At 28.7% G+C, this 27,693-nt stretch overlaps 1 protein-coding gene across 2 annotated transcripts; it reads left to right on the forward strand.

The window, feature by feature from the left end:
* On the forward strand, positions 1–27,383 carry LOC119678452 (NADP-dependent malic enzyme-like). 2 transcript variants are annotated; one of them, XM_038090283.1, is made up of 6 exons: positions 1–121; positions 7,889–8,627; positions 24,286–24,621; positions 25,652–25,847; positions 26,125–27,090; positions 27,164–27,383. In XM_038090283.1, exons 1-6 carry the CDS (start codon positions 60–62, stop codon positions 27,274–27,276), a joined length of 2,412 nt encoding a protein of 803 aa, XP_037946211.1. In that variant the 5' UTR covers positions 1–59; the 3' UTR covers positions 27,277–27,383. The 2 variants fall into 2 exon arrangements, with proteins under 2 accessions (XP_037946211.1, XP_037946210.1); XM_038090282.1 differs by lacking the exon at positions 1–121 and adding an exon at positions 6,357–6,462.
* The last annotated feature ends 310 nt before the right edge of the window (positions 27,384–27,693 follow it).

Genomic DNA, 27,693 nt, shown 5'->3' on the forward strand with positions numbered 1-27,693 from the left:
TTTATTTATAAATTTTCTAAAAATTTCGACAATTTTTAAAAACAACAACAACAACAAATATGGGCAACTCAAGTTCCATTTGCAGTGACCGGAATGCCGTTAGCAGCATCAACGATAACGGGTGAGTCGATCAAAACTTTAAGAACACAAGGAAAAACACAACACAAGGCAAAATGATGAAAGATATTGTTTAGTTCACATATATGTAGGTGCAAATCGGTCCAAAATTCTAAAAAAACTTTTACATACAATTTTTTTCTCCATTTATTTATTTATATATTTATTAACAAAGTTATGACGTAATTATAAATTACTTCTAACGCATCTCATAGTCTTTATATTCAGCCTATTGCAGTTGTTCTTCTAAAGCTTTAAATTTTTTATCTTTAAGTTGACAAATTGTCAAGTTCTTTTCAAAAGTATTGAAGTCTGTCGATAGTATGTGGGTATAGAGTAGAAGTTATAGGTACTTGAACTTAAGCTTACTGATTTGAAAAAAAAACGGTATTATAGTTAGTAGCTAGAATGACAGTGTGATTAGAACTTTTTAGGAAGGGAAAGGAGTGTTTGTGGAGGGGTTCCATTTATTTAAGTTTTATAAACAGTTCTATAAACAATTAAGTTAAATTTAATAACTGAGTGCTATTGCTACACCTTCATTAATGATTTACATTACGTCTACAATGGCTGGGTTAGATTAGGTTGGTGTGGTTGCCATGTGCCCAAACCCCACTTGAGCTCATACAGTGGTTAAAAAGCAAAAATTTGTATGGCTTAAAAAAAATTGCGATTATAAGCAAAAATCTTGCCTAATTTTAGCCATTATATTCTTTAATTTTATGATTGCTTATATGATATTATATAATATAATGCCTTATAAGGTAGTATATAATGCCTTATAAGTTATCATATAAGGCATATGCCTTATAGATAGCATATAATGCCTTATAAGTTATCATATAAGTCATTATAAACTAATTAGTTTTTGGGATCTCTGGATCTAAGGCTATAGCATTCTAGTTTAATAGTGTTTTTGATTCGCAAATCTAAATTCAATCTCAATTCAAATCTTAATTCGATCTGTCGAATTTAACATAAAAAACTTTTATTTATTATTAAATCTTTAATTAAAGTTTTTGATTTTTTTGAAACTTAGAAAATTTTGTATATATAAAATAAGCACTTCAAGAAATATGATAGAAGACATCGTACTCTTACTTTAGGTAATAACACATTATTTAAGACATGAAATAATCACAGTGATCTAAATCTGTATAATATCATAGATAAAAAGAGAAATTTATTATTACAACAATATATTTCGCTTTTTAATCTGCAGTAGAAGAAGTTTAACTAAATTTTTTTTTATCGCCCTACCAACATTATGAAGGTTAGGTTAGATTAGGTTAGAGTTATATGGACTATACATAGTCGTCGACACACTATGACCATTTAATGGCCCATTGTGATACCACCTGCACTAACTTCCTTCTTACAAATATTATAGGGTTAATATAGTTTTTTAAACCTACCATCATTTTAATTATGATACCTCACGTAATATGAACGAATTACGTCAATTATTTTAAAGTTATTAAAAATTCCAACGACATCATAAAAAACCACATGGACATTAAATATGGTCAAGAAAGTAAAGTACGTAGAGGAAAGTATGGGTTATTAGGTCACATATGTGCAGGTTGTATGTAATTTTTATTATATTTTGTTGCAGGTTGTATAGTATATTTATACTATAAAAAAAATATTATAAAATCATAAAAATTAATTTTTTGAATAGAGTAGAATCACATTTTGAATTCCCCTACAATGTAAACTGCACGAGTTTTCTCATACATATGATATGGCGAACCAATAATCTTCTTAACGAAACAGGTATTAAAATTATTGTGGCTGCATAAATCCAATACTTTTCATTAAAGAATGTTTTTATTAAATAGATTTGATTAGTTAAAAGTAAAATAAAAACAGAATTACAATCATTCACAAATAAATCCAAGGCATCCTGTACACGTGCATCATCTCTAATGAAGTACTCTGGCAAACATCAAATTAGTTGACATCAAGATTGATCTGGAGAAGTGAATATACGAATGAATAGAACATCATAAGAATCCTGTGGCCGATGACTATCTCTAACAAAGAATTATGGCGACTATTGAATCAAGTTAACATCAACACTGATGTGAACACACGTTTCTATTATAGGGAACTCACTAAAGACTAAGCACTATGGCAAAACTCAAACGAGTTAGAGGAAAATTGTTCAGACAGAGCTTAACAGATCGTTTAATGAACTGTTTAAAGAGATTAGAAATAGAAGCAGCTGGAAACGGATTATACCAAATGACTTGAAGAAATCTTTTAATGAACTAGGTACAACTTATTAAGAATAGAGCAGCTGGAAAAATTTTTCAGAAAACCATAAGCTCCGAATAGAGTATAGATATATTAAAAATAATAATTATTATTGTATATATTTTTATATACAGTTAGTAGTAGCAGTCATATTAACAGTAATACATATTATTATATATAAATTTCGCATAAACAAGTTTATGGTAGCACTTAATGGTAATAGATGGCGCTAGCACTTTCATTTATATTAAGAAAGTTTCATAATTTTTTTTTTTTAATATAAAATATGAAAAATAGTTTTTAAGTAAAAGTAAAAAAACTAAAACAATTAAAGCTTTTTAATTCACTTTTGCTTTTTTTCAATTAAATACATTAACAGGTTTACAACTCCGTAACAAAGTTTTTTTTTCTACTTAAAATATTTTTTTATAAATTTTTTAATAACTATTATTGATAGAAGCGTTTAAAATATGCTTAGCTGAGATACATTAAACCATAAGTTAAGTAAATTCTTTCATAGATCATTAAAATTCAATTTTTAATTAAATCTTTTGCTGATATTAAGTATCTTGTTAAGCTCAGTTGGGTTTCTTAAGCAATAAAATTTCAAATATTTCCGTATTTATTTCAAAATCAAGACTTATGAAATTAATATGTGTTTAAAAATAAGATTAAAATGTAATTAGAAATCTTGCGAAACATATTCCGTTCATATAACGAATGACTCTAATATACTAGTATTAAGATAAAGTAGCCATAAAGTATGTACGAGTACTAAACATACATACGAGTATCCGTATTATGGATATAAATATCTGTATCTATATAGGCAGTTATAAAAAACCGAATGTTGTTTAGATACCTACTGACTTTTAAGACAGAAATTACGAGCTCATTTTGGCCTTAACTGACCTTTAAATGCCTTTGAAAAAGATCTGTACTGCACTGTACTGTATCTCTAAAACTGAAAAAAAAATTCATTGAAATTAAAAAATACCATTTTAACGCATTTCATACAATAATTCAGGCAATTAGTGGTAAAAATGTTTAAATGTTTAAAGTTTTTATTTATTGCTATTGTTAATATAAAACGCAGATTAATTACACTCATTAAATTTATTAATTCAACAATTTGAAGTTTCAAAATAATACAAAATTCTTTCAAAGTCTTTCAAGACACTACAGTTCGGTTCCCTTTCACGAAGCAGCAAGGTTAGTAGCCTAAGAACTGCTACTACTACTGTCTAAATCTTAATTATAGTTTATTAATTTATTGTCAAATAATGGACAGCCATTTTCATGTCAGAAGACATTAAAGACATTAAACCAAGAAGCACTTCAATCACTATAATTAACGTCATATCTTTCTAGTCGTGCTTGAAAGATTGTCGTCTCTATCGATTAATGTCACATCAACGCGATAGATAAGAAGGCTAATTGTACACATTGGAAAAATGTTTGTGGATTTTTTTAACTAATTGGTAAATAGAAAATATGGATTATTTGTAGGAGAGATTTATATACCAGAAATACTAATTTAATAAAAAGAAATTGTAATCAACATTTAAACTGACTTGTCATTTTATCAAATACGAGTATGTTGTTTTGAAATATTTTCTACTTATGTATAAGAGAATAAATTGATATTACATATCATGGTTGGTTGATTGGTTGCAGTGGCAGGCCATTGGATAACTTCCATGTACATCAATAAACGATTTTTCGCCGTTTTGCTACCACATTCCTCGCAAGAACCCCTAGTATAGAAGAGTAGAAACTAAATTCATCCTGTCGATGATGAACAGCCTGATAGACTGTCAAAGAAGTATCTTCCTAAAAACCAATTTCTTCTGGACGCCAGGGCCGAGCATTCACAGAGAAAATGTATTATTGTTTCGTTTTCCTGCAGGTTTCCACAATTTCTGCAATAAGGATTATAAGAAATAAGCAGTTCCTCTGCGTTGGTTTCTAATGGTTTGTTCGCCTTTACCGATGAACAGTCTGATAGACTGTTAAATAAGTATCTTCCTCAAAACCTATTTCTTCTGGACGCCAGGGCCGAGCATTCACAGAGAAAATGTAATATGGTTTCGTTTTCCTGCAGGTTTCCACAATTTCTGCAATAAGGATTATAAGAAATAAGCACTTCCTCTACGTGGGTTCCTAATAGGTTGTTTGTCTTTACCGATGAACAGTCTGATAGACTGCTAAAGAAGTATCTTCCTGAAAACCAATTTCTTCTGGATGCCAGGGCCGGACACTCATAGAGAAAATATATTATGGTTTCGTTTTCCTGCGGGTTTCCACAACTTCTGCAATAAGGATTATAAGAAATACACAGTTCGTCTGCGTGAGTTCCTATACATGTCATAAAATGTATATTAAATAATGTACAAAATTTATTAAATCAATCCTTAATCGTAACACTGTGTTGAAGTATAATTACTATATAAAATCATTTGTCTATTACATACTGCATGTACTAGAGGTAGGTCAACTAATATTGCCTAACTTCATCTGGTCAGAAAATTGCGAATACTCTTCATTAGAGGCGCACTTCTGCATTTGAAATGTGTTTTTTATAACTCCACATAAAAACTTGTACCCAATTCTTGGTCTAATGTGAAATAGACCCATATACCGTGGTCTAATCTGATATGATATTATATGTTCGAAGCATGTCTTTCACACAGATAGCTTAATTGAAGCTGAATAGCTATGCTATTACGTGATCGGAGCATATCTGTCTCGTTAGACACCCCAATTGTAAGCATTATAACTCTATGAGATTGACTTTAAGGTAAAAATCAATCATCATTAAAAGTTACTATTGAAAAATCTTCTACCGTAATGCTTAAACATGTCAAACTACGAGTATAACAGAAACATATTCAGATGCACAACTGATTGTTGTTACAAATGCCCTACTAACCCAACTCAGGATACAAATACAGACCAATACAGACGTCAGTTATCCTTGGCTACGTCTAATAGCACTCGCTAACCGATCTGTGGCTTGCTGTCGACAGTTGGTAGTACCGAATGCCTTTATATTATTGTCCACCGGGTCCTTCCACCGGAGATGGGGACATGCTTTACAGAGTTTTTTACACCAGCAGGTTCCGAATCAAACAAGCATTTTCTAACTAGAGTATTTTCTTCCATTCGAACTACATATATTTCTCATCATTATTATTTTTTTTTTATTCAATTAAAGCTTTAATTAAATATTTTCAAACATATATTTACACATTATATAATAAATATATTATTCAATCATTATTATGTTTGGGGAAATTTGCACTGCAACCAAGTGATCTATTGTAACTACTTTATGCAGTTAGAGTATTCCTCCTAGTTCCATTTCCTCTATAAATTGTATTGTTGAACCTACGTAACAGAATTGTATGTCTTCATCCGATACGAAATACTCACCAAGGTATTATTTTCACATATACATTCGTACCGGGCAAACTCTTCATGTTTTTGTTTAAATTAATAATATGTAAATATGTAATGATTTCCACTTGTTATAAATATTTTATTTAATATTTATAAACAATCAAATTATGTATTGATAATTAACTTCAAACATTTTTAATAGCTTTCGTAGCAACCCTCGTCCAATCGTATATTGACAGCTTTTATTAATAAATTTTACATTTTCCTATCATATTTTTCCCTTCTGTTCTATGCACTTTCTAAACGACCGATAATGAGTACTAAAAGTCAACGGCACAACAACAAAGTCCGAACTAAAAATAAACAAAACAAGAGATGTAAACAAAAACTTATCATAAAAACAATAGCAAAAATAAAAACACAATCAAAGACAAAGCAAAACAAAAAAAAGAAATTGTAAACTTTTCATTTTGTACAGATTTGTTAGGTTTTTACTCGCAGTTATTTTGAGGTGTTCGCTCAGATCTAGTGTGATTTCGCTGCGTTTTCAATAAATTAGTTAAAATATATATAATAAATATAAAATTGTTTTATTGACCTGTAATAGTTGATAGAAATGGGAACAAAATTTCTACAAGCGAGTGTTCTAACGAAGCTTTTGCATAGGTGCAAGAGTGAGGTGCGGTAAGTGCAATTTTATTGATTTAATCAGTTAAGTTTTGAATCTCCTGATTCGAAACAATTCTATCTAAAATTAGGTTATCAATATCACCTGTTAAACATTTTTTGTGAATAAGCATTTTTAAAGAATATACGTACAAAGTTCGACACGTTTAAAAATGCAAAAAAAAATATGCAAGTCTGGTAGAAAAATTGATAAGATAAGAATCACGTGATCAAAACATATATAATTTCAATTTGAACTTTTAATCCCTGTATTTATGGATCAATCAATGGGATTAGTGGGGCAGAATTCAACAAAAGTTCACTCTTAAGTAGAGTGACCAGTTTATACTTACTTTACTACTTCGTTGGAATTTTTAAAATAAATTAGAAAAAAATTTATTTTCGGGATAATCGAATTCACAATTATCAAGCACATTTCAGGTTTCGGGCCACAGTTGAGATTAAAAACGTCGCCATCCTGCGCTTAAGCGATGAAAAATGTATGAAACACGAGCATCAAACTATAAGTAAAATTTCAATCCACCAAATACAGTAAATTGTTCGAAAACTGTTATAAAAAGTAATATCAGTACTCAATTTTACTTGAGTGTGGTATAAGCCAATGGCATGGTGGTGGCACTAAGCGCTTTCTGTCGCTAGAGCGCAAAATTAACACAATTTTAAAACTTTTATAACAGTTTAACAACTACTCCGTTTATAACTGTTCATGAAATTCATGAACATTTAGCTTCTTAATTATTTTATTATTTACAATAATATAATATCTAAAATAAAGTAAAAGAATTTATTTTAATAGTTAATTTTTAGTTGACTTAATTTTTTTTAATAGTTGTTAGTTAATAATTAACTTTTATAATAGTTAAACAACTACTGGGTTTATAACAGTTATAAAATTCAATAAATATTATTATGTTTACAATTTATTAAATTTATTATTACAAAAATAATAGAAAATAATGTAAAAAACACTAAAGTTGCCACAACTACTAAATTTATAACAGTTGTGAAATTCATGAAACATTAAATAATGTTATTTACAAGAATAATAGAAAATAATTCGATAAACCAATAGTTAGTTTTAAAAATTTTAAATTTTTTTTAAACTTTTATAACAGTTTAACAAATACTCCATTTATAACAGTTATGAACTTCATACAACATAACATCTATACCACGCACACTCTTCTTACACACTCGCCACATTCAGACTTCAATTTCTTGTCTCTTAGCAACAACAAACCGATTTACACCTGTACGATGTGACCTTCAAGTCGAAGTAGATAACATTGCTTCGCAAAATCTATTACAAAATGAATTAAAATATTTCGTCATAAAACCACAACTCATATGATTTATGTTTGCCAATTTTATCTTATGCTTCATACTTTCTTTTAACGAATTCATTTTCATTTTTCCTTCACAGCTCACCAGTGTATCCAACGGCGTACAACTCGTCTTGCAATTCTGCCAATGTTCAAACAACAAAAAATCAAAATCAAAACCACCACCAACACATATACAAAACAACAATTCCAGTCAACGAACACGAAACAGCTGATTCATGTATGAACGGCGGCACAATAGCACAGCACCAACGAAATAATAATGACGTAATAAATATCAAACCCAATGAAAGTTGTTGCTGTGCAACATCGAACAACAACACTACTGGCACAAATTTCAAAAATATACAAACAGAAACGACAACTGTGCGCAGTAGCCAGAGAAATAAAAATCATACGACAACAACGAAAACAGCAACAACAATCGAATACGAACTATCAAACGGCATAGCGAAGCTTTGCAAAATCAGTACTAGTCGCATAGCGGAAGAACCAACAAGCGATTCAGTTGAGTCAAAATCGTCGTGTGTGTGCAACGATACAAAGTTAACGCCGTTATTATCCTCAACTGACTTGGAAAATTTAAATAAAAATTTAAATACTATAAACGAATTTAATCAAAAATTAAATTCAAACGTAAATAAATCAATAAATTATCAACAACGCGCAAATTACAGCATGGATTGTAAAGAATTCTCTAAATTAAATGGCAACGACGATGAACGCGATTGCATTGGCTTACACGGCACCGCAGGTGAAAGTGATGTACCTGGTAAAATCTCAGGATTGGAGCATCTGAAGAATAAGAAATATAATAAGGTAAGTCCGATTCATAGGCCTTTAAACGGTAGAACCACTTTTGACAGTTGTGTTTTCATGCAAAAAAAAATTTCATGTGAAAAAAATAGCAAAGTTTACAATGGAAAAGTACTGAATGATGTGGCAGAATGTAGAAGAAAAAAGAACAGCTGGGGTATGTGTGTGCATGGGTTTGTGTATGCGCTAAGGGTTGTTTGTTGGTTACTATGGGCATTTCAGCACTTTTGATTGTCAAAAATTTGTACAATGGCTATGTGTATTGAGAAAAAAAAATCAAATAATCAATATAAGGATGCGACTAAGTGTTTGACAAAAGATTTCCTATAAAAATTAAATAATTTTATTTTGTGCATTAAACCCAATGGAAGTCTTATAAATTAAATTCACTCAATTAATTCTCAATTTTAATAAACAATTTTAACAATTGTTTAAATAGGATTAAATAGGATAATAGAATAATTAATATAGTCAAAATTGGAACAATGAAAAATAATATCTATCAGAGAAATTGCTCCTAAGCTTATACTAATAGCAACCCTTCGAACGCTAAGGCGTAAACTGGTTAACACTACAGGTGGCCCGGCGTACTAGGAAGACATACCTTAAGACTGGGTCTAGCCTACAGAAGAAAACTATGCTCTATCTCATGTGTCAGTGCCATGATTAATAAGGAGAAAATTTTAAATCTTATTCACCAAACAGAGTTAACATTCTGCAAAGTTAGAGACTTGGCCAAATTTATAGATTTGTCAGGTTAGTTAGCTTTTACTTGAATACGGGAGTCGTGCCTTTCAGCGTTATTCGTACGCTTACCACTGCGGTATTTACGGAAATCCTTGTGGTATATAAATACTTCTGGCGTATAAACAATGCTAATCCTAAGTACTACAATGAGCGATTATTTGTAATCAATTGGACTTTGGCATAAACCCTAATAATTAAACCTATTGTGATAATTAATCCTCACAAAATAAATATATACCTATAAACACTTAACTAACACAAGTGTTCAATATATTAGGCTCTCTAAAGTGTCATTTATTCTTTAAATGAAAGACAATTTAGTGTTAAATCAATACTTAAGTATTTTTTTTTAATTGATCTTTAATTTATTGGGTTGGTTTAGTTTGAAGTAGCTGCCTTGTGCACCAAAGCTTAATTAATCGCAAATGATAACCGGTTGTAATACTACAGACCTTATACACTTACATTTTTCCTAATAGATACTTGTACTCTAGGTTATAATTAAGCTTAATTAAGATTTTTCCTATATATGATATGGTGTTACTTTTCAAATAATTTAAATAATTTAATTTTTTAACTTATGAGGTTTCAAAGTAATATTTGTAGATACTTACAACTGCTCATAAAGGTACAATATTATTTTGTGAACTTAAAAGTCTTCCAAAACGTTGATTAATGACTTTCTGAATAATTGTCATTATATGTATAATAACCATACTTCTATTTATTGAAATGTGATGAACTTTTAACTGCACAGCAGTGATAAAAGATCTGTCTTATCGATGCCCGTAATTGCTTATAGATAACCTCACTTCAAATGCCTATTTTTAAAAGTACTTTGGACTTAACCATGTATATCAACAATCATTATAGACAGTTGATATAAACGTTGCAGCTTATTTCAATTTCAACTTATTTTACATATGTATAATATATATATATATATATGTGTGTCAACAACCATTTTCCACAAGTAAAAATATTCATAACTCTGTCCATTTAGCAAACATATGCATTTTTAATATGGCTAATAAGTAATAGAATATGATTTCTAGAGCAATTTATCCTCTCTACACTCTATTGCAAATACTTCCCAACTGGTGATATCAAAATATTTTATATGAAATATTATTTAGAAATGAGTTTTATTTATTATTAAAAACTCAGCAACATTCAGCAATTATTATAATATAGGTATTCTATCATATAACAATTGTTACAAGTCATCGTTATGATTCATTATTTTAATAATGATATGCTTGTTTTTCCATAGTTGATTTCGGCTTTAAATAAAAATAATCCACGAATTTTTTAAGTTGTTTTAATTTAATATTAATTTATAATAGAAAGTCTGCTAGAAAATTAAAATTTAATGATTACTAATATCAATTTTAGTGACTTCAGTATATTAAATGCTTTGCATCGTTAATTGTGTGTTTTTCATGCCGGTACTTAAAGAAGTAAGATCCTATAAGAGTGCTCTTTAACCCAAAATGACACTAACCTTTTATGTACTTAGTAATTACGGATTATTAAATCTAAATTCTTTTGAACCCTACTTTTACTTATATACAAATCTATCTATTATAAGATGAAATGATTTCACTCGATTTTAATGATTATAGAGCACTTTTCTTGTGTTCTCATAACTATCATTAAAAGTATATATTTATTATTATAATATATATCAAATATTTAAACATTTAAAACTCCAAATAGATATATTCTCTGTCCTACATATATTTTACCAAAAAGCATACTGAAGATACGGTTCGTTACTTCTGGCTTACAAATGTATTTGTAAGTCTTCGGGGTCTTATAATCAGAGAGTTTGTAACAATTTAAAAAAAATTGAAAAGATGCTTTGGACAAGGCCCTCGAACTAACAGGTTTGAGAAAATGTGAATAAATTGTTAAATTTTAAATTTATTATAATGTTATAAGGAATCAAATTTTTTTTCTGTGTATATTCTAACTATTATATCCTAATAGTCAACATTATTTCTTCTGGGTCTGAAAAGAAAATCCTAGAGCCTTAATGAAAAGCTCTTCTGATTCATTCGTTCATTTCTTTTATTATTAACAATTTGTCGTTTATTTATATACTATAATATTAAAAATTTATTGTGATTATGTTCTCATAATAAATAAAAGATTGTGGAAGCCTATTCACTGAAATAGAAATTATTTTTAGTATCAAAGTGCGAAGTACAGTGCTAAAAATGTTCTCAAACATATCTCTTTTAATAATGTATTCAATATATATATGGGTGAATATATAAGTAAACACTTATCTAAATATTTTATTATATTATATATGAGAAGAGAACAGTTGACTTTGAATACGTCATATTCCAAAATCGCCACTCAAACCACCCACTTTACTTGTGTTTATTGTGAACGCGTGTGGTTCCTTCATATATTTTAATAAATTACCACAAATAAAACATGACAACACCAAATATATTGTATACTGGATCCTATAATACACTTTAGAAAAGCTTATATTATTGGGAAATAAAAACAAAATGAATAAACAAGAATGGAAAATCAATAAAATTTCATTAACGAATGTTTTTTCTTGAGATACAATTTTTCCGTATAAGCAGTGGTCAGCGACCATGAAAAAGTTTATAAAAAATTACAGCCACTTTAATAATTAATTATAGTTTATTTTGTTTAATTTTTTTTTCTTTAGTTTACAAGGGATTCTATTTCAAAGTAATGACATTGAAAATAAACTTATTTTTCTATCTTTATTTTAACAAATAAGGTGCGATTCTATTATATGTAAATTGATTACTTTGTGTTTAATTGATTTTAGTCAAGGTTTTTTGTGAGGAACTACTAAAACCTACTATCAATTAATAGAAAAAGTCATTATTTATTAATATAAACTGTTTTAAGAAGCATATTTCATTTGGTACTTCAAAATAAAATTATTATTGTACAATTATTACAACGGAATTTCTTCTACCGAACGATGTAACATACACTCTCCTTTCCATTTTTCTTTAAGCTAGTCTTAATCCCAAACAATCTTGTCACTTTCAAACTTCCTTTAGCCAACCATATTCTAAGCCATTTATTCCTATTGATAACTCCTTTCATGTCATCTGCGATAGAGATCTCCATGAGTTATCACAAGAATAACAAACACTCTCTTTCACTCAGACATATCTCCTGCAGTTATCAGCATATTTATTTTTCTCATCTGGCAGCGTGTCTACTGATTTGAGAGCGTATTGTTGTGATTCTAACAAATACACCCAAGATATATACCTATAATCTTGTTTCTAAATAAATAAATCTAATCATTACTTGATCTTAGTTCTTGAGACACCATTTTTTTCGTGTTTTTCTACATTTTATTAAGGGTCTTTGTTTCAAATTTATTCTTCCTTTTTAGCATAGCAGTTCAAGTTGAACCAATGTTTTCTCTAAAGTTTCCTTATAGTGTTTTATTTCTGAGACAAAACTGTAGACCTTATACAGTCTTACCAGAAAGTCGACTGTCAAAATTATGTATAATGTTAACAACATTCTCTAAGCCATAGCAAGTTGATAAACAGACAAGACTTAGTTTATAAAACGAATATTCATTTTTTAACCTATTTGATCGTAAGAGGTATTTTATTAGTCTCCTACCAACTATCTCTGTAAAGCGTGGCCCTATCTGAAGACCACTCTTTTTGGAAAACCAAGAACTCTTTAAGTTCTAATAAATATAAATAATTAATAATATAAAAAAAATTCTAAAATCTTTTAATTATAAAAGGTTTTTTTATAATTTTTACATATACAGGTTATTTATTTAGCTTAGGTAGGATATGGGAGCGTTGCTTTATCTGCTACGCACTCTTGAATAACAAATTCCCAAAGAATTCTCTAGTTTATTATTAGTAGTAAACATAAATAATTATTAATATATAAATAATTATTAATATATAAATAGTTAATAATAAGTAAATAAATAATAATATATAAATAATTAAAAATATTAAATTTTTTAATAAAATTAAAATATATCTGATACTATTCAATCATAAAGTATTTTATAATTTTTACATATTCACCCCTGTAGGAGGAGAAGGAGGTAGTCCCCAAGAGTTCTCTAATTTATTATTAGTAGTAAACATAAATAATTAATAACATATAAATACTTAATAATATATAAATAATTAATAATATACAAATAATTAATAATATATAAATAGTTATTAATACATAAATAAATAATAATATATAAAGAATTAATAATATATAAATAATTATTAATATATAAATAAATAATAATATATAAATAAATAATAATATATAATATATAATATATTAATAATATATTAATAATTAATAATGTATTAATAATTAATAATATATAAATTAATAATATATTAATAATTATTAATATTAAAATTTGTAATAATATAAATATATATCTGATTCTATTTAATAATAAAGTGTTTTATAATTTTTACATATTCACCTCTGTAGAAAGAGTAGGACGTAGGAGCGTTCCTATATATGATACGCACTCTCGAATAACAAGTTTCCCAAGAGTTCTCTAGTTTATTATTAGTAGTAAACATAAATAATTAATTATATCTAAAATAAACAATTAATAACATATAATTAATTAATATTATATAAACAAATAATAATATATAAATAATTAAAATAAATATTTAATAATATATATATATTAAATCATATATAAATTATTATTAATATATTAATAACTAATAATATTAAAATTTTTAATAATATAAATACATATATATCTGATTTTGTTTTTATAATTTTTTTATAAGTGTTTTATAATTTTTTCATAAGTCCCACTGCACATGGGTAGAGCAGAATAGATACTTAAATTAATGACAAAAGGGAATCTAATGCAATGCTTTCAAGTTCACTGACAATATGCAAAAATATCTAAGAAAATCGAAAAAATAATTTATATTATTTTTTTACTTGCATTAAAATTTGAGATACTTAGATATTTTTTAAATTCTATAGAATTAAAATCTCTGAGAGAAATACAAAATAAAAATATATAATCACGTTTAGAGCACATATGAATGCAGCAACCATTCATTAAATGTAATTATTTTACAATTAAATTCCGCAAAACATTAAAAAGATATTCAGAGAATTTAATTCTAAATATTTTGGAGAGCGATTGGATTCAGAGATTCTATTACAAATTTCGTTTTTATAACTCAAAGTCAACACAAGGTGAAGGTCGCTTGTGAAGTTATGTGGAGGAAGGTGGTGTAGGTATTTCACTGCAAACCACAACGTCATATAATGACATAATTGGGTTTTACAAGGAATTCCTAAAATGTTTTTTAGGTTTTGAGATAAATTCGCAGAATTTCATTTTCTTCGGTCAATTCAGTTTTGCTGATATGGCCGCATTTTTCTAATTGGTATTGCCTCGATTCAAAGACCTCAAATCGTCATATCATTAAAAAAATAAATAAAAATTTGTGATTTCGATTCGTCATCGTTATCAGGTGACGCCGTTTTGTAGACGAGCCGATAGATACTTTTTGAATGCGTTGTCAACATGATTTTTGATAATTATTTTGTTTGTTTTTTTTTTATTTTTTTATTTTTTTTTGCAATACACAGTAATTTAAATGTATGTATACTTCGTAATCAAAAATTTAGAGATTTGCAAATGAAAAAAAAAAATATGTGTTAATAATGTTCAACAATTTGTTTATATTGTAATAAACTTGCCATACACTCAAGCCAAAATGTTTGTAAACTTTTATATAATAAATTGGGAGTAACATAAAACATTTGTTTTAAGGAAAAGCTAATTATCTATAAGGCAATTAATAAATAAATTGTAAAAAGAAAGTATAGGTAGTTAAACCAGAATCTACGCAAACCCTTCAGTCAAATCGTTTATACTGCTCTAGAATTGAATCCGCGAGGAAGAAGAATAAAATTTATCTCAAGATTAAGAATTAAACTTTCCAAAATTTCTATTAAGTACTCTCTATTAAGTGCTCTTACATTCTACATCACGCTGTCCCTGCGGGTAAGGGATTTAGAATACTCACGCAGTAGATATGCTTGTCGTAGAAAGCGACTAAGATTCCGGTGCCAATCCGGTACTTGTATAGGAAGTACGTATGGTAGTAAGTGAGCAGGCACTTGCGCCATCTGACCAGAGATGATCCGATCTGGTACCAAGGGGGTCAGTGGCCCGACAGCTCCGGCTGTGCTGACCATTGGCGTTGGACTCGTGGTGGCTGTGGTTGATTCCCAAACTTACGCGGGAAGAATGTTCAATTTTGGTTCACATTCGCCGTGGAGTTGCGGTTTCACCACCGGGTGCTACAGCCCATATTGTAGCAGAGGTTTTTGGTAGGCCTCGCTTTAAACCAAGATGGAAGTTATGATCTATACACATTTCTTCATTGGTACCTGCGGAAGTTAATTCCAAGGGGGCGCTTATTGACGCTTTGTATCAAGACGTTTGCTTTTGAGTAACGTGATGTTAAGCCGTGACAGGCAGGTAATCACGTAAAATACATAGGGACTTCTTCTACATCACCCGATTGAGCTTAAAGAGGATTCCATTCTTCTTTCACTTCACCCTTTTTAATCCATTTTGAATTTCTTCATTCTATACTGCAATTCTTTTATCTTCAAGTGTTTCAGTTTGAGGATGATTGAAGCCTACTCCCACTTGCCTAACTATCATTTATAACTATTACTACTACACTCGTCTATATTATTTTTATTGTTGTAATCTGTATTGTAACAACAGCCATAAGATCGTTGAGGTCAATGAGATGGTTATTGGTGGTACATGCATGAGAGCCCAAGATGACTTCTAAAGCATTTCGTGACTATAGCTGACATCTCAATCGCTTCTAGAATCGTCTATTTTCTCTGTTTACGAGAATGATTACGAATGATAAAATACTGTGATAAAGCATTTCGTGACTATAGCTGACATCTCAATCGCTCCTAGAATCGTCCATTTTCTCTGTTTACGAGAATGATTACAAATGATAAAATACTGTGGTAACTATTCTATTTTAATTAATAGAATTTTTGTCTCCCCTCACTTTTGTTATATGATACCATAAATAAAATTCATTTAGCTGGTAAAAATTTTTATTTATTAAAATCCTATATCTATACACTTTAATTGTTTTTCTTCTCCAAATTTATAAATTAATTAAATATTCAATATAACATAACTCATAAGTACACCAAAATTTGAAAAAAATTAAAAAATAATTAATAAATTTTTCAAATGAACAAAAGTAAATTTCCGCTTTTAGTTTGACTTTTATGACTTTCGTTCTATTTTACACTTCCCTCGCCGGTTTATTTTTAATGACTTTAATATTTTTAGATTATTTTATCTTTTGGTGATTAATATCTGCGGCTGTTGCTATAAGAATTGTTTTTTATCTTGCCAATTATGAATGACTTTCAAAATTTAACCTTATAACTATTTCCAAAACAATAATAAAAATAAAAAAGTACACATTATATATATGTATATATGTACACGCTATGACGTCAAGTAATATAAAATTATTATTTTATAAAAAAATTGATGGAAAATCCTATCTTCTATTTGAAGTTCTTAATAAAACTAGTTTTTACTAAATTTTGATTTTTAATGTAAGCATGATTTTACATTTATTTGTGTAAAAAATTTATTATGAAAGAGTTAATTTTATAATTTTAACTTTCAAAAGCAATCAAGATATAAAAAAAACTATAATATTATAAATTAACAACTTGTTGGCAAATATAGACAGTATAATTTAAATACCCTATATATCATAAATTAAATTTCCTCTTTTTGATTAGGTTCCCAGTATGTTCCCATTGCCTTCGTTAATGCAACTTATTTTATTTAGGTCGCTTATGAAATTTGATTAACCATACAAAGAGCTTTCGCGCTTTTTACTTAATTAAGATTAAATCATGGGAAATTACACCAAAAATGTCGAATGCAACAATGCAAAATATATTTCCCAAAAGGGAAATGAACGAAATTTGACATATTTGACACATGAAACAAAATGTTTGTTTTTTATAAAAATTTTTGGCACAAAATTTTTTTGCATTTGCTACGTTGATAAATGATCAATTAATTAATTTCTGCTAACAATACAAAACTAGATATTATCTGCAAACAATTGAAATATAAACAAACAAAAGCTCTCCTAGAACTTTCACAGAACTTCCTGACACATAAAAGCACTTTCATATGCATAAATCAACTTATGTCAATGGAAACGACCAAATCTTAATTTGTTTAAAATAAATTGATTTAGCTGCAGTGAGAACATAGCATAATCATACATAGACCTATTGGTTCGTAGATATAAAATCAGAACTACTCTATCGGTATTTACCTGCCAAGTTTTCAAAACTGCCTTTATAAACAGTGATATACTACAATTAATACAAAAATACTATAAATACAATCAATTAAAGGCAGATACTTTAAGTTAGGTCCGGTAAGCCACACATATACCAATTGGTCATTACAGAACCCAAATGCAGTAAGACTTCTTTGTAGATTTGTAGAGTAGGCACTATATAGGATATTGACACTTCTTACAAATCTAAGGAATAATTAAAGCTCTATTCTTAAGACGTCCTTCAACTTTCCAAATTTTAGAGCTCCCCAAATATATTTAACGTTTTTGTAAGAACATATGAGAGACACTCCAAAGTCTCCTTTATTTTCAGTATGTCCACCTCCCTGTCTCTGCTACTGTACTGTTGTTTTCTAAGATACTAAGGTATTAAGGTATTCCTTCGCAAGCGAAGTAAGATTGTTTCATACGTTGTTAGATTTTATGGATTTTCTCACCGCCGTTATATCCATCATTTCTCTGATGATGGTTTGATGATGATGATGTTTGAAATTTACAAACAGATTAGCTTAAGGTATTCCTTCTCAAGAGGTAAGAATGTTTCATACGTTGTTAGATTATGTTGATTTTCTCTCACATCCGTTATATCCGTCATATCTCTGTGTCAATTAAATTTGCAAACAAATTAATCTGCATCCCACGTTCTATATAAATTTTTAACGAATATATATGTAACTTATATATTAAAATTCCTTTCATGTTACGAGGTAATTTTATTTTAATCTTTTCAATTACATTCAATTAACTTTTATTTTTTATAAATAAAGTTTTGTTTTTTTATATTATTTAAACAATTACTTTGAATATTTGACCTTGTGAAACAGACTATACAAATGTATCTAAATCTTTTTTGTTCTAAATTATGACTAATTTTTGCCTTTTGAAAGACCTTTTCAAAAAAAGTAATAAATTCCGTAATTTTGGAACATTGCACCCATTTTAAGACAGAATCTCGGATTATAATCTGTATTGTCCTAAGAAGACATGACATCTCATTTGAATAATAAAGAAATAAATTTTGTGCAAATCTTAAAAGCACTTTAATCATTATTTTATGTATACTCATGCTTATACTTAAAAACAAAATAAAAAAATAAAAACAAATAATAAATTTATTTAAAATCACAATTACTTTTTATTTTAGAAGTGACACGTAATTCTCATAATGTCATAATGGCACACGAGACTTTGTGTCGCTGATCAAATCGCTTGATCTTGACTTTGGCCCCGATCGAATCTAAAACGATCGCTCATTTCAACATAATTCCATCAAATCACTTTCACTTTACGTGCTTTCATTAATGTTTGCTTAATATTTTTTTATTTTTGTTTTTGTTTTTTTTTTTTTGGGCAATTTTCTGATTATTTAATATTTTTATGAAATAGGTTTTATTAAACAATAGCTCCGACGGTATTTTTCCACTCTTCATAAAAATTATTTTCAATTTATTTTTTGGTAATTTAATGAAAAAAATACTAAATTACAGATAATTTTAGTGTTTTAATGTAAAAAACTTGATTAGATTGAAGTTGTTACTTTATGAATTTATTGAAAAATAAATTAATACCGGAAAATAGGCCTATCCGGTTAGTTCTATTATTTTCTTCGTTTTATTCTGGGAAAAAAGTAAAAGTTGCTTGTTTGTTATATTGATGGGGTGAAAAAAGTAGAGGCCCTTTAAATAAAAAGTCTTATTGCGTTATATTGCTCTATTAAAAAAAGGTTATTTTTCTCCCTTCTCCGGTAATTTATTAAAAACAATACGTAACTGTAATATTGGCAAACACAGACAACACTTCTAGAACTATAAACTGTTTTCGTAAAAAAAAAATGTTTTCTTACTCACTCATTATTTTTGTTATATAGATTAAGTTTAACTTTCAATTGACTTTCTTGCATTTATATATGTTTACCCCGAGATTACTCTGTCTGATTTATTTGCTGTCATCAACAACATAAACAATAATAAGATAATATATTTTAGTTTTTTGCTTAGTAACTCCTACATAGTGAACTTTTTTTGCAAAATCTTCTGATTATAATGTATATATATGGTACAGTTCTTGACCCATTAGAGGTTAAGAACTGTGTTTCAAAGTACTTTAATTGAAAAAAAAAAAGTATTTTTTATAATCAAATTTTTTTTTGAATACATTATAAAAATTTAATAGTTGTAATAGGTAGAGATAAAAGAATATAAAATATATGAAGTTTTTGCAAAATTTATAAGAGACCTTTGTTAAAGCTGTACCTATGTTCTTTAAGGTGTGAATTTCGAAAAAAATTCTTAACTTTTTAAAAGTATCTGATCATCATCATTTGTGTAATAGTCCTTCGAAAACCAGAGCCTGTCGAATAATAGCCTTCTATTTCTATTTCTGTTTATTTTTTTTTTTTTTTTGATTAGTTATGTTGAAGCTGTTTTGTACCAGTGCACTTAAGCACTTATTTTTAAAACCCCCCTTTATACCTTGACTAGATTATTGTTTATCACTTCATCAGACTTCGCAATAATTGACCTCAGTTCTGCATACCTCTCCGATGAGCCTGTAACTATTTTGAGATTTGATAACGCGTTGTTGATAAGTCCATCAGTTTTCGCAAATAATTGCATGGCTCTATCCTTTATGTATTTTTTGATGGGATCAATCTTGATGTTCGATTAGTGGTATCTATTATCCGAAAGCCATTGTTCATCTATTCCTGTTTAGCATGATCGCCATGTTCTCGTACTTAATATAATAGTTCGATAATTATAATATATAATTTTATAATTGGCTGATATACCTTGTTAACAAAAGGTACTCAAACAAAATAAGTAAATGTCTTCGAAATCTAGATGATATATCCTAACTTTCTGACAGACATTTTAAATATCATCTTTATTTATTTTTCTGTTCCTCTTTTTATATAGATATATATTTTTTTTTGTTATATATATTTATATATATATATTTTTTTCTTTTTTTTATACATAATTTTTTTTTATACATATTTTTTTTTGTATATATATATATATATATTTCTTTTTTTTAAATAAATTATTATTTTCTCTTTTTTATATACCATATATTTATATGTTTTCTTTTTTTATAAATATATTTTGTTTTTTTTTAATACAACAACGCCTCTTTCTTTTTCCTATAGCCCCTAATTTCCTGTATATATTTTTAAATTATTTCTTTTATTTCTTGTTCTCCACAATAATAATGAAACTATAAGTTTCATTATATGTTTTTAAAATTTTTTTAACATTAATAATATTTCCACTTAAATTTTCAAGCTTAACAGCACTTTTATTCATTCCCTCGCCAATTATTCTTATTATTTTATTCTTTTACTTTACTGCATAAAGAGTGTATTTGAGTTGAGGTAAGAGCTGGTTGAGATGAAAAGATGAAAATCATAATGCAAATGCAAAAACTATACACAGAAAGAAGTACAAAAATTTTGCAAAAACATCAATGTTGTCTTGTGTACTGCAGGAGTTTGTTTGTATGTGCAAATATCACTTAGTATATAAAGTTAAATAGTTAACTAACCAATGCAAATAAATTATTAAAAATTAAAATCTTATATACAAAATATTATTTTATTTTTGTGTAGGATATATCCACAAGAAGGAAAGTCTGCTTAGTAATAATAACATTTTTAATGTCTAATTTAATTACTTAAGTAAATGGTGTAGCGAATCTTGTATCTTTTGTTTTGTGGTGCTTACGTGGAACATTTTTTTATTTTAAATCAGTATGTAAAAATATAAATTAAATTCATTCGTATTGTATATTATTGTATATTCAAAATATATCAATAATAATAAATCCAATACCAAGTGAATGTTACTAAGGACAAGTACTTGGATATCGCATAAAAGTCCGGTGATTGTAAATAAAACGAAAGTGTGATAAAAAAGATGTGATCATATAAATCAAAATATCTCAGTTTATTACTTTAAATGTTGCAATTAAATTTATAATCCCAATACACGAATTAAATGTCATAAACATGTAAAGATATATGGGTTTAATTATTGACTTATTGACATCTCTACGCCAATAATTGCTAATAAAAAAAGTCTCATCTGAAGGTTACTTTTCGTATAAGTATTATAAAATTACATTGCAAGATAGTTCATAGATATAATAACTTTCTATTTGAATATGCATTAACCTACTAGAATCACGTTGTGTATTTACGAGTAATTAACTTTTAAAAAGTGAATCGTTATTCATTGTTACATTTTACATTCACAGATTTAATGATTCTGTCGCCAACTATTTAGCCGGTATATTTCTAGTAGAAACCAAACAAAAGACGATTCTCTAGGAAAAACTTGAAAATAGTTTGACTTTGAACTTGAATTTTTTATGAGGTATAAACAAATGCAAATAAACCTCGAAAAGGTGAACGCTTTCTGAAAGTTGTGTGTCATAACGATTTATTTTTATTTATTTTTTTAAAATCGGGTAATTTGTATGCGTAACACGATAATGTGTTAATTGCTTCAAGAAACACGTTTATTAATGTTTACACAATTTATAAATACTCAGAAAATGACTTAAATAAACTTTTATATTTATATTAAAATCAGACTATATAACATATATAGTTACCCCACGAGTCGTAAATTGAAAACAGTTGGATTTATGAATGAAGAACGGGTACTAACATAGATAGCTTATTTATTTTCTTCATAGTTAGAATTATACAATTAAGCAAGCTACATTATAAAAACTCCAAACTATTTGCTGAACAAATAAAATAGATCAAAAGAAGATCAAATATTGTTGTTTTTATATATTACATATCGTGTGCAAATCGGAGTTCCCATAAATATAGTAGATTCAATGAGATTGTTATTGATTTGAAGTTATCATGTTATGCTGTATTTAGACTATTGTACTTGAAAACTTACAGCGATATATGCCATTTTTCAAGCAAAATCCATATAAAAATATAGCAAAGTTGAATACGAATATAGTTTACATATATCTCAAGAATTTGGCTAAACCAGCGTTATTATTAAATAATACTAATTAATTAATAAAATGCACCCCGACCTAAAAGATCTATTGTGCGCCTAAAGGCCCAACTAAAACAATTATAGACTATTTATAAATTTCGTGATTTCTGTGGGCTTAATTTTACCTATTTGATTTGGGACTAAGATCCTGCTTCCTAAATAGTCCAGTCTACGTCTTGCCGCCATTGGGCAGTTGCATAGAATATGTTCCAATGTTTCCTTCTCCTCATGACAAAGTCGACAGAATCTAGCGCACCTATAATCTTCATTTGGTAATTAAGTCTACAGTATCCTGTAAGTAGATTTTGTTTCTCCCGACATCTCTCGACATCCAAAACGGGACTCACCAATAATGATTAATAAGCGAATATGCGTTACTCTTGAATCTATATAAAGTGAGAAGGACACAATTCTAAATAACGTCTAAATAATTCGGTTATGAACACACCACGAATACTCGGGATACATAGGTGGAGATCCAAAGAAATGACATGAGTGCTTAAAAACCGAATTAATAGACAATTAATATAAATAACTCATGCCACGATTTTTGAAAGTGACCTTTCTTCAGAATGGAAGAGCCAGATTTCCACCTTCCTTTAGTCTTATTATTCCCACACGATGCTATCTGTAACCAATAGCACGTACATCCGTTTCAGGTCAATTCTTATTCGTGAAATAATTGATTAGCCTACTAATATTATTAAAAAATCTCAACATATGGATATATAACGAGTTAGGCCGAAGTTTGTTCTATAATTTTTTTTTTGTAATGCAGCATTACATCGATATAATCTCTCAACACCTTACTTACTCTCCAGACATGGCACCTTGAAACTTTTTGCTATTTATCAAATTCAAAACATTTTAAAAGGAAAACTTTTTCAGCAATAAATGAGATATAGACAAATTATAGAGTAAACTCAAGCCATCCATATCTGAAAAGGACTTTTAACAGCGTTTCTTGAAATCCGGTGACATAGTAGCCTGCCATCAAAGGGGAATCACTCTGAAGATTAAAAAAAAAAAAATTAATAAATTAAAACTACTACTTACTTTTTGATATAAAATACCAAATATATTTGTTTGGAATACAATGGTATAGTCTCGACTAATACCATTGTTGAACTTCTTAATAAAATGGACTTCAGACTTAAGAGTTGCTCATGGCAAGACCAGACACTCATGCATATTCATTTGACATGCATAAAATTTTTAAGTATAGTTTTTATTTTGTTTTATTTTTTCATTTTGTAAAATTAATAAATAAAATTTGGGTCATAAATTTCATATAAAAATTGGCTTTTGTAGACAAAAAGCAATTTTGAATACAAAATTTAACAAAAAAAAATATAAAGCGGCGCAAAATACGCTTCAAAGTTCAGTAACTTATTATATAAAAAAAACTATATTTTACATAATTAAAACAAATAAAATAATATTATAATCTTTATTTTCTAGGGCTTGGCCTTCTGCTTGGAAGAACGTCAATTGCTCGGTATACACGGTTTACTGCCTGCAGTTGTAAAGACCGAGGAAGAGCAAGTTACTCATTCATTGATATTACTGAATCGTTTGGAGAACAATTTGGACAAGTATATGTATCTCAGTGACTTGGCTGAACGTAATGAACGTTTATTCTACAAGGTGTTGGCATCGGATGTGAGCAAAATGATGCCAATCGTTTATACACCGACCGTTGGTTTGGCTTGTCAAAACTTCAGTAAAATCTTTACTCATCCTAAAGGCATGTACATAACCCTTAATGATAGTGGACATATCTATGATGTCTTAAAGGTAAATTTCGCAGAACTTTGCGACATATAATCATGAATTATTAAAGAGTTTGATGAAAGCAGGTTTTAACTCCAGTTTTATAAGTTTTGAGATATATAGAAATATTTATATCATATTTGTAAAATAAATAGTTTTTTAACTTGATTGATCATCCAGATGCCCCGTAGAGATATCAGTCTTGCAGTAAGTTTACTTACAGGTCATTGTATTTTAGGTAACCATGTTAGGAGATTAAATCTCCCTTTCAACCAAATCTGCAGCAGTTGTGGGGAAGACGATGAAAGTTCTTCCCATTTGCTTAGCTTCTGTCCGATACATTAACACTTTTGGGTATTTCTTTTTTAAGAATCTTAGCGAACTTCAGGACCTCCCTCTGCATAGCATCATAAGCTTTGCCAAAGGCTCTAAATAATATTTAGCACTTGGATTTTTAATAATACAATAGCAGAATGCGTCTATAGCCAACCTCAATTTGTCAGTACAACCAAAGCTGTGGGTCTATAGGTCTGAGTGGATCCTTTAGAATCATCGTTATAACCTAACCCGTCATTAAGTTTCAATAACATGGTACTGAATCAACTATTAAAAGAGCCAACCTCATTTGGTCAGTGAAGCCAAAGCTGTAGGCCCTGGCTCCCGTAATACAATATTTACACCTCCGGTCAACGGTAACGGGTGGTGCCTACTAGATTTTAGTCGTCTCTTATGACAGACATCTTGCCTCGAACCCATTTTCCGCGGGGTTGAAAAAATTAGCATACTTAGTTAAATACTATTACTTCTTAGTAGAGCTAATAGTTACATAGAGCTATTAGGATATATTTTTAATAGGACTGCCTAGGCTGTCCTAGGATGCTAACGAATGACCCTACTTAGAGTCATTCTAAGGATCACTTAGAATGACCCTAATGACGTCATATTTTATTTAAAATATGTGCAGTTAAAACTCTACTTACATAAATCAAAATCTTTGATTATGATATATACCATATAATATATAAAATCATATTATTATATATTTATTTTGTAGAATTGGCCTGAAACGGATGTACGTGCTATTGTGGTTACGGATGGTGAACGTATTTTGGGTCTTGGTGATTTAGGTGCTAACGGTATGGGCATACCTGTGGGCAAATTATCGTTGTATACTGCTCTAGCTGGTATCAAACCAAGCCAGTGTTTGCCTATAACACTTGATGTTGGCACAAATAATCAAAGCTTACGTGGTAAGTGCAATATAAATGTTGTTGTTAAGGTTATGAAAGTAAACACTTCATTGAAATATAATTAAAAAATATATAACTGAAAAATATATAATTAAAAAATTTTAAATAACATAAACAAGTACTTAACAAATATTGTACAAAACTATCACTAATAAAATTTAAGTACTTCTGTACCTGTTCTTTTATATATTTACTAAGACTTTCATGACTTTATATACTATCTAATAACTGTCAAATTATTGTTTTACTTTATATTAAAAACTCTATTGTTTTCTAGATGATCTGCTTTATGTTGGTTTACGTCGCAATCGTCTTTCTGGGGTGGTGTATGATGAATTCATTGATGAATTCATGCATGCCGTTGTCAGACGTTTTGGACAAAACTGTCTTATACAATTCGAAGATTTCGGCAACGCTAATGCTTTCCGCCTGTTAGCTAAATATCGTGATAATTTCTGCACCTTTAATGATGATATACAGGGTACTGCTTCTGTAGCATTAGCTGGCATTTTATCATCACTGAAAATAAAGGATACTGCTCTAAAAGAAAACACTATTCTCTTCTTTGGTGCCGGTGAAGCTGCTTTGGGTATTGCAGGCCTTTGTCTTATGGCGCTTATCGATAATGGTCTAACAGAGGAAGAAGCTAAAAAACGTATTTGGATGGTTGATAGCAAGGGTCTTATTGTCGTAGATCGTCCAAAAGGTGGACTTACATCGCATAAATTAAGATTCGCACAAAATCATGAACCTATTGATTGTCTTGCCGAAGTCGTAAAAGCTGTTAAGCCAACAGTATTAATTGGTGCTGCTGCTGTTGGTGGCGCATTTACACAAGATATTCTAGAATCGATGGCTCTATATAATGATATTCCCATTATATTTGCACTATCCAATCCAACAGACAAAGCCGAATGTACTGCTGAAGAAGCTTATACACATACCAAAGGTACTTGCATTTTCGCTTCTGGTTCACCATTCCAACCTGTCGAATACAATGGTAAATTACTACATCCCGGCCAGGGTAACAATTCATATATTTTCCCCGGTGTCGCATTGGGTGTTATTTGTGCTGGCATGTTGACCATACCAGAGGAAATATTTTTAATTGCTGCAGAAAAATTGGCTTCGTTGTGTACACCCTCGGATTTGGCAAAGGGCAGCTTATATCCACCCTTGCACAAGATCACCAAATGTTCAGTGGAAATTGCTATAAGTGTTATGGATTATGCATATAAAAATGGTAAGTAATTAATAAAGCAAACGACAAAATATAACTAATGTGTTTATAATAAATTACTTTTTTTTTTGTTTAGGTTTGGCTACAGTACGACCTGAACCGGCAGATAAGGCGAAGTTTATTAGAGCACAAATGTACAATCCTAATTATCAGCCAACTTTCCCCAAAACATGGTTGCAAAAACTTTAAGCCGCTAATAAGCTTATAATTTTTATATATTTTAATTTCTGATTCACTTACACATATACACGCTTTTTATAACATTTCGACATTTTATTAAACTTTTATTAAACAATTTTATTTTGTTTTTAGTAAATTAATTTATATATTCTCTATCGAATTGTTGACTTATTTACTACAATTTGTCAAGTGTTTGTTACTTTTATGATAATAAACACAAATGTTAAACAAACAATACTAAGTATCTTAACTGAAAATAAAGTATTTATTATCAGCCGTAAACATTTCATAGAATTTATCATTCAATCTTTTAAGTACCGCACAATTGCCTCAGATACTCTTTAACTTTATTTGATTGAATTGATTTTATCTTTATAATTGTTTTGTTATTAAAATTATATTTTGAGTTAATAATTGAATTATATA

The sequence above is a fragment of the Teleopsis dalmanni genome, chromosome 2 (genome assembly GCF_002237135.1).
Source record: "Teleopsis dalmanni isolate 2A chromosome 2, ASM223713v2, whole genome shotgun sequence".
In the NCBI taxonomy this organism is placed as follows: Eukaryota; Metazoa; Arthropoda; class Insecta; order Diptera; family Diopsidae; genus Teleopsis; species Teleopsis dalmanni.

Coding starts and splice junctions, on each gene's coding strand:
- LOC119678452 (XM_038090282.1), top strand. CDS start 6,395: ATGGGAACAAAATTTCTACAAGCGAGTGTTCTAACGAAGCTTTTGCAT. Junction 25,848..26,124: donor AAATAATCAAAGCTTACGTG/GTAAGTGCAATA, acceptor ATTGTTTTCTAG/ATGATCTGCTTTATGTTGGT. Junction 27,091..27,163: donor GGATTATGCATATAAAAATG/GTAAGTAATTAA, acceptor TTTTTTGTTTAG/GTTTGGCTACAGTACGACCT.